The sequence below is a fragment of the Poecilia formosa genome, unplaced genomic scaffold (assembly GCF_000485575.1).
Source record: "Poecilia formosa unplaced genomic scaffold, Poecilia_formosa-5.1.2 Scaffold361, whole genome shotgun sequence".
Classification (NCBI taxonomy): Eukaryota; Metazoa; Chordata; class Actinopteri; order Cyprinodontiformes; family Poeciliidae; genus Poecilia; species Poecilia formosa.
In genome coordinates, this window is record NW_006800300.1 from 226096 (window position 1) to 235227 (window position 9132).

The window sequence follows — 9132 nt, forward strand, 5'->3', positions numbered from 1 at the left end:
ATGAAATATTTCATTAAATCATCAAAAATGATATTAAATTATATCTATACAGTTGAAAAGACCAGCACAAGCATTTCATTTGATCAAACATTAACATGTTCAATAACACAAAACCTTCACATCATGACTCTTCTATGCTTTCCTGTATTTCTGATCAGTTTTCCTGTGTGATTATTTTCCTGTTTGAAGGGATTTGAAGTTTCAGCGAGGAAACAGGGTCAACACAAAATGAGGATCTGGCTGAAAATTTCCTCCAGTGGCTTAAAGATTTTGGATGAGCGGACCGGGGTGAGTCAGCCAGTTCAGCAGCTACGTAACAACATGTTCCGCTTTTCCTCCTCACAGTTTGATCAAAAGTTCTCACAGGCCATTTGGACCGATATTGATATCCGATATTAATATCACTGTTATGGCTGATAACCGATATTTACCGATATTATGTATATCTCACTACAGTTTTGACACGTTTGGGGGAAAAAACCTGACAAGAAACAGATAAAATAAATATCAGTTGTATGTGTTGAACCAGTTTTATTTATCAACATGTCAAAAAATGACTAATGTCAGCCAATAATATATGGTGCCGATAATATTGTGCATTCCTTTCAAATTGTACAAATTTATTCTCAGTTATGAAAACAGAATTTTGGGTCACTTTCTTTCAAAATGTTTGCTACATTTAGCTGTTTAATAAATTAAATAAAAGCTGAGTAGAGCAAAGTCAGAATTTCAGTAAGAGTATCTGGATAAACTTATTATAAAAGTTATAAAAGACGAATATTTTATGTTGGACTTAACATTTTCCACTGTAAGAAAATTATGTCAGGAATAATTTTATCCTGATTAGTAAATGAAAAGACTCCATCTGGATCATTTGTATCTGAATTTCTATGATTCTTGGAGGCCAGACAAAATCATTCCAAGTACCACAAATGGCCCACGAGCCACACTTTGGACACCCCTGGGTGAAATATTTGATGCAAATCAGACAGATGGCACACAAATGCTTTGGAGAGTAAAAATGACATTACCTCCTTTTTCAGTGTTTTTCAGTCCGGTGATAATATTCAGACTGCAGTGAACAAAGATCTGCTTTCAAGGCAAATTTATTGCGTCTTATTGGATTTTTCTCCTTACTGTTGGCTTCAGACCAACAATAAGTGATCAAGTAAAGAGACGGAAACCAAGCATTTGACCTGCACTGCAAAAACACAAACGTAGCTTTGGTCTCGCTTCTAGTGCAACTATCTGAGTATGCTTGAAATGAGAGAAAACTAACTTAAAGTAACTTTACAAGTAATTTTCCAATAAGAGAAATAATCTGCCACTTTTTCACCAGTACTAAATAATTATTTTCTTAAAACAAGTTCATTTTTATTGTTGTACTTGTAAGTTAGTTTTCTCTTACTTGCTCTAGAACCCAGACCAAACTTGCTTGGTAAGGTTTTGTGCTTTTGCAGTGCAGCTAAAGTTTAACCAGCGACCCGTCTTATCAGCTCTGATGTTTTCTTGTATAAACTGGAACTTCCTGGTCACTGTAAGTAGTTTTGGAGCCGAACTTGTTTCTGATGTTCTGTCTTTGTTTTGTTCTCAGATTGTTCTTCATGACCACGACAGATCCAGGATCAGCTCTGTGACTAAAGACAAGTCGGACCCCCGAGCGCTGGCCTACATCTACAGACACGAAGACGCGTACATCCTGTTCTACATCAAGGCGGGACACCAGGTGACGCCTCGCAGCCCTGCAGAGGATCATGTGACCAAGTCTCATCGCTCTGGAAGATTTACACACTTTGCCACAAAACCATGATGTCGTTTGAAGGAGCATAAGCAATAAGATCATATGAAATAGTTTCACTCGTTTAAATATTTTAATTGACAATTCCAGTGTCTGTAGTTGATTATAACTAATAGCATTTTAATTGACAAAATAAGTAACATTTTCAATTCAAAGACCTCTTTTTGCTGCTAAATTATTGAATAAATAGATATAATATAACATAATATATTTGAATTAATTATATTTAGTGATTGACTTCTTTCAGTTTTGTAATTGAATTTATTGCAAGATCTGTAATTAATTCAATTTTAAACAAAAACTTAATATCAACAAAAAAGCACAATTCCAATTCAAAGACCAATTTCTGCTAATTCTTTTTAAATAAATAGACATATAAAGTCAACAACAAAGATATTTATTATTGTTAATCTTTTATTTACCAATTAGAGCTCCGGCTCCAGTTTTACGCTGAGTTCTTGCAAATTATCCTTGATTTTCGTACTTGAACCATATCATTTATCATGTATTATATTATCTATTTGAAATAATTATATGGAACATAATTACTTTTTTAATTGGGTTAATTGCAGGGTGTGCAACTAATTAATAAAATTTAAAACAAAAACTGTATATCTACAAACAGAAATCGGTTAAAAGACGAAGTAGGCTTAGAATAATCGGAATAATCGGAATGGGGTCGTGAAAAGGTCAGAATGAGTCGCATGTGGGGAAAAGAAGAGATCTTGTTTTGGGTTGTGATTTTATCTACTTTATCGGTTGCAGGCGGATCCAATAATTTTGGACATCATGGAGGTTTGTCGGCGTGTGGAGCAACAGGAGGCTCCTCAGCAACACCAGCCTACGGCAAGCCAAGTCAGACATAATACAGTTTACATCCGTTATCAGTCTGTTTCTGGTTGTTCGCTTATTACCGGGATCTCTTTGTTGTTTTCAGAATATTTCTTTAGTGACTCTGACTGACAGTCTGGCTTCTCCAGAGACGGTAAATAAGCGTTTTCAGAATTATAGTAAATGATTAATCTACCGATTAGTAGAGCCTTTTTGTATACAATATTAGAAATATATTAAAAGATTCAAATGGCAATTAATTCAATTACTTTTTAAAAATAAAAGCATAAAAATGTTATTTCCAGAAATGCAAGGACAGCATTCCTTTAGCGAACGCTGATTATTTGTAGCAAAGGATGAAACTGCAGCCGAAAAACACCGTCTACTAATATGTTGATTAATAAAAAGTTTTGTTTTAGTTTGTTTTATGGAAACCAGGTAAAGCTAAAAATGACAATTAAGGATTTCTGGTTATATTTAAAGATAAAGAAGATTTTTCATCTTAAATGCAAAACGTACATGTTTTTGTACAGTTTTGGTTTAATTACTGCTGTATGTTGCAAATGGCATTTATTTGAGTCTATTCTACAGTTGATGATTAATCGATTACTAAATTAGTTGTCGACTATTTCAACAATCGATTAATCGTGATTGATTCGATTAATCGCTTCAGCCTCTTTTGTTTCAGGGAGCAGCTCTGGAGAATGTGTTTAGTCCTCCACCTCAATCATCATCAGGACCAATAAAGCAGGTGCATAAAACACAAGACACATGATGTGACGTTCAGGGAATCGGCAACAGCAGCAAAAAAAAAAGATTTTTTTTTGCTGCTTTTACACTTTACAAAAAGTGTAACTTTTTGTTAAAAGTTACACTTTTAACAAAAACAAAAAAAATTATTATGATTTTTTTCTGGGTTTTAGATTTTTTGCATAAATAAAAAATCTCTGAACTGAGAAACCATCAGCTAACTGTTTGTCAGAGTAACATATGTGCAGTGAGAATAGATCACATCCTGCCTCATATTAAATAACACAAACTGTTTTTTCTTGTTTTTCTGTCAGCAGACGTCTTCCAGTAATGAACTGTTGGAGATATTTTCTCCGCCCCTGACAGATCCTCTGCCTCCCAACAACATCCCACCTGTCAGCCAGCCAGGTGAGTCAGAACCCAGGGTGTCCAACCTGTGGCCCAGGGGCCTTTTGTAGCCCTTGGAACAATTTTGTGTGGCCCCCACCTGCAGTTGAATAATGGTACAAATTTGGCCCTCAAGTGTAAACTTTAGTTTTTTAGGATGGGAATTTCAGTTACACATTTAATTGAAATTTTCTTTAACAGAAAGTGTTAGGCACACAGTATTTTCATGTTGTATTTTAATTTCATGGCAAGTAAATTAAAAATTTTGACTCAAAAGAAAAACTAGAGCACATCAATAAAAATGGTTAATAGATGAAAGTTCTTATTTTGTTGCTGATTAAAACATTTTCTAGATCAAATAAGGTGAATTCCAAAATTAACCAAAAGGTTCGGAAACTGTCACCTTTTTATGAAGACAAAAATATATATACAAAAAAATAGCCACTTTGTTTCATTAAAATAAAGTCTGATTTTTTTTCAGTGCCCTTTTCCTGAGTACTGAGCCCATTAAAAAAAAAAAATAATTTTGTGTTTTCAGTTGGAGAAACAAAATGGCCCCAGAGTCGTTTCCACTTTGGGATTCTGGTGTAAAAAGTTTAGAAAAAATCTGCCTTGACCTGTTTATGTAAAGGTAGCAGAGACTCATGCTGCAGGCATGAGGTGTAAAAATGTTTTAATTTTATGTGTCTGTGTGTTAAAGTCGACATCTTATGGTCGGTGGAGACTATGGATTAAAAACCACTGAAGTCGACCCAACAGAACAGCAGGACGGATGGGATGTCGTCCTTTAACGTGAGGCGATTATTCGCCAAAGAGAAGAAACGCAGCAGCGGTTTTATTTAACCAAGACCTGGCAGAGCATAAAACAAAGTCCAGGGAGATGACATAAAGCTGCACAAAGAAACCCAGGAGTTTACAAACCAGTCAAGAACAAAAATGTTTTTAGAAAACCTGAAGACATTTCTGAGGATTCAAATCACTCAGATTTGATCTGTTTGACATTCTGTAAGATTAATAAACACAAACTGTTGCTACTTCTCTGTTATGACAAAAAACCTTTAAACTGACAAAAGTAATGATAAATAAAAATTTCCTGAAAATGAACCAATGAAAATCAGACATTGTTTTTAAATGTGGTTCAACAGAATCATTGCAAAAAGGAAACGGGACAAAAATATCGGCCTGCTAAGCTGAAGTTTGTCCTGTAATTAGCTTTGTGCAGCGAGTGCGGAAAGTATTCAGACCCTTTAAACTTTCACTCTTTGTTTCACTGCAGCCGTTTGCTGCAGTGAAACAAAGTTAAGATTATTTCCCAACTTTATTAAGAATGTACGCTCAGCACCCCATCTTGACAGAAAATACCTGAAATGTAGAAATTTTAGCAAATGTATTAAAAAAGAAAAACTGAAATATCACATGGGGATGAAATGGCTCTATGTAGATGATACGGCGTTCAAAAGTCATGGTTAATGTAATTTTGGTTAATTTAATTTTCTGTGGCATCAATAAAGCATTTTTGAAATTGTATTTGAGCTACTTATGACCAGAGTTGGTGAGATTAGCCTCAAGCTAATGTTTATGTATGTAACGTTGAAAACAGTGAACTTTGACATGAGGAATAAGTGACATCTTCTTAATAATGAGTAAATTAATTAAATCTAAACAAAAATCACAGCTTCAGTCAGACGTAAATTAACAATTTGTAATAAAATGTCCTGGTAATTTAATCTGCCTTTCCATCCATTTCACTGCTTGATTCATCTATTCCAATAATCCCAGTGGAAGGGCTTTGTGGTGGTCTTTCACTGAACTTAATCTGAAATGGTTTAGTTTGAGCATCACTTCCCTAAATTATATTGAGTTTTACCACATTGTATCAAACAGCAGCAATAAGGAAGTGCCATCAGATGATGATGATGATGATGAAGAAGTGAGAAATGTGGCTCTGACTAACTGCGTTTCCAATAACCTGAAACTTTTGGTTTAAGAAGCGGAGAATGATAAACGTCTGATTTTACATTTTTCTCTCAAATTTCCAGTTTAAAACACTTTTTTAATCCCAAAGGGAAATTAAATGTTAAAACGTGTCATTTCTTTGAAACTGTTGTATCAAAGATGACTGCTTAATCAGTAATGCCTGTCCTCCTGTCTGTCTGGGGTCTCCATGGCAACGCACTGTAGCACAGCAACAGCACCTTCCAGAACATTCCGAACATTAACAGCAGCCATTTACTGTCACTTCTGACGGTTTGTCTCTTTAAACTACCAGTACAGGAGCTGCTGTGAAATATCTTTGTCTGAACGTCGTCCCTTTGTGTTTTGAAAGCGTAAAATGCAGAGATGTATTGTTATTATTAGCTTGTTATGCTAGTTGTAGGTAGCGTCACACAAGAGGTGAACCTGGAGTAAGAATGCACCGAGTTCAAGTTTGACAAATTCACAAATTCAATTTCAGAAAAGCTCTGTTGATCTTACCAGCATTGTAATTCATATTAATTCAAATTGAATGTAGCCTAAGAGCTAATCCACATGTAGCTGAATATCTGGGAAAATTAATACATTTTTATGCATATTGACCTTTAATTCTACTAAAAGGTCAGACCAAAGTGGAGATTTGAGAAAACTCCACATTTAGGTTTACATGTGAGGAAACTTGAGATTTGGGTCCCGATCGTCGCAGCTTGCAACAAATAATATGCCAGTATATCCACATACTTGTTATTCCCAATCGACATCGTCTTGTATTTTTTAAATTTTATATTCTAATATGGTGTTTTAAACTAGTTTAACCCACACAGATGAACTTCGTGGCACCATATTTAACTCCTACCAGGAAGTTGTGGTTGTTTTGAAGCAGTCTGATTGGCTGACAGAGGTTTTAGCTTTGCTCTACACTGCCCCCTACGGGTTTGGCATATTTACTACAATGCTCTCAGCTGTATTTGTGTAGATTCATGTAAATGAAAACTTTTCTGAAATCTATCCCGTTTATACAATACTTTTTGAACGATTTGAAGGAAATCTCAGCTGGTCAGTGTTTGACTCTAAGCACATAGCATCACATGTAACTTGTAACACGTTTCCCTTGTCTCCTTCAAAATAAGACAAAAAGAACCACTTTTACTTTTTCTGTTAAAAGAGCAGCTTCTGTAAACTTTCTTATCTCGACACACTATTTTATAAATGGAGAAATAAAACAATAAAGCAAGTTTATTTTGGCAAGAAATATCATTATGAAGTAAAGTTGTAACTAATTCTTATTTTTGCTGGTATAACTCAAATATTTAATCATTTTGCATTTCAAATGTTACCAATGAAATTTTATATCAGCAGTCTAAATGCCAAATAATATTTTATTCTCTGTAATTATTGTCTTTTTTTTACAGATTTCAATTGTTCCTTATTTGTCTTTACTGCAGTTAAATCTGCTTTGCGTTGACTTTTACCAATATTAACTGGTTAATGTGAATTTGTGAAGTACTCAAAAGATTAAGTAACATTTTAAAAAAAATATTAGGTGTTCAGTTCAGACTAAATTGGTTTAGCACCCATGTTTGTAAAAGCCTTTTTTATTTTAATTGTCTGACTTGTGTAAGTCTGCAGAACGTCACTGCCGCCGGCTGCATTAGATGTAACACGTTGGCACAGAGGAAACATTTTTCCAAATACTTCACCACACCATTTAAAAATAGCCCTGATACACAGTCTAATTTCTTTATTTTCTTTAATCTGTGCCAGTAATGTCAAACAGGAACGCTGCTTTTAGAAAAACAACCTCGCTATATAAAATGAAAAGCAGAGTGTGTTTATCATGCTGGCTGCTTCATGTCGGCTGTTTTGACTCAAACACAGGAGGAAACACAGGTTAGCATCTACTGCATTAGTTTAAATACAAACAATGGGATTATTTATAGTTATAGATTAGTGTGTTAGAAACGATCATCATTTATGAGCTTCAGCAAAAACAGAATCGGTGGATGAATAACAGGGAACCTTCTCCTCAGATCGTTAAAGAGGCAACGCAGCAACAACCAGAAATTATACACAGTGAGAATATCACTGCTTCAGCATATATTTAGTCAAGTAACAGAAGAAATGCTTCATAATAAAATTACTCAAGTGACAGGAAAGAGAACTGCACAGTAAAAATAATCCTAAAAGTTACTCAAGTAAATGTAACTAGTTGTGTGAATCTTAATCTTATTTTCCGTTGCTGGGCAGCTGGACCGTCAGTCGCGTCGCTAAAGAAATATTTAAAAACTTATTTACCAATAAATGTTCAGGTTTTTGTTACCAAAGTGTTTCTGTTTTCAGCGATTTTGCAGAGTAACGTTTAGATCTTTTCTTCTCCGTCAGAGTCTCCACATCCCGTCCTCTCCACCGCCCAGATCCTCTCCATGTTCCCCACCCAGCCACCAGGGGGCTCTCCGTACATCTCCCCACCAGTGTCTCCCAGTTCAATGCCCTGGAATCTGCAGGGGCTTACTGGAAACCAGTGGCCCTCGATCCCACCCGGGTCCCCGATCCCACCCGGGTCTCCGTTCCCAGCCGGGCCCTCGGTCCCAGCCGGGCCCTCGGTCTTACCCGGGTCCCCATTCCCAGCCGGGCCCTCGGTCCCAGCCGGGTCCCCGGTCCCACCCGGGTCCCCATTCCCACCCGGGTCCCCATTCCCAGCCGGGTCTCCGTTCCCAGCCGGGCCCTCGGTCCCAGCCGGGCCCTCGGTCCCAGCCGGGCCCTCGATCCCAGCCGGGTCCCCGTTCCCAGCCGGGCCCCTGGCTGCGGTTACAGCGCCCCCTGCTGCTGTGCTGCCTCCACCCGGGTTCATGATGACGGTGAACCCGGCCATGCCGCCGTTAGTGAACGGATACCAGAACGCCCCACACCCCGCGTACCCCCCTGCTCTGGACAACAACCCACTGCTCTGATGAACCAGCGAGGACTGGAACGGCTGAATTTATGTCTCCAAATATTTAGCTTGATTAATAATGGAGACGATTCAACACTTTAATGAACTACTACTAAATTAACACTTTCCATCTGGAAAACACTATTCCTTATAAAAAAATTAACTGAAAGTTATCAGAAAATGATTAATCTGTGATATAAAGAGATCATTTAATGCAAACCACATCTTGTATTCTACTTATTTTCTGTTTTTGCTGATTTTAAAACTCTATCACTGATATGTTTTTTCTTTAAATTCAGGATCAGAAAATGTTCTGTTTTGTGTTTAAAAAAATAAATTATGCCTGAGAAAACAGAGTTTTGCTGCTGTATCTTTAATTTATGATTCTTTTCTACTGCCAAGCTTTGGCAATTCCAAAAATACAAGAGCTGCAACTAATTATTCAGACAATTAATCAATT

The 9132-nt window shown here is 36.6% G+C and overlaps 1 protein-coding gene across 4 annotated transcripts in view; it reads left to right on the forward strand.

Moving 5' to 3' along the window:
- Nucleotides 1–8894, forward strand: part of LOC103153757 (vegetative cell wall protein gp1-like) — a 32144-nt gene extending 23250 nt beyond the window's left edge. For 3 of the 4 annotated variants that reach the window (XM_016662162.1, XM_016662164.1, XM_016662165.1), the window contains 5 exons: nucleotides 2618–2668; nucleotides 2736–2783; nucleotides 3318–3380; nucleotides 3694–3787; nucleotides 8123–8894. In XM_016662162.1, the coding sequence (XP_016517648.1) occupies nucleotides 2618–2668; nucleotides 2736–2783; nucleotides 3318–3380; nucleotides 3694–3787; nucleotides 8123–8691 (825 nt within the window). In that variant the 3' untranslated portion in view covers nucleotides 8692–8894. The remainder of the gene's footprint in view (nucleotides 1–2617; nucleotides 2669–2735; nucleotides 2784–3317; nucleotides 3381–3693; nucleotides 3788–8122) is intronic. The other variant, XM_016662163.1, reaches the window with a different exon arrangement.
- Nucleotides 8895–9132: the final 238 nt, after the last annotated feature.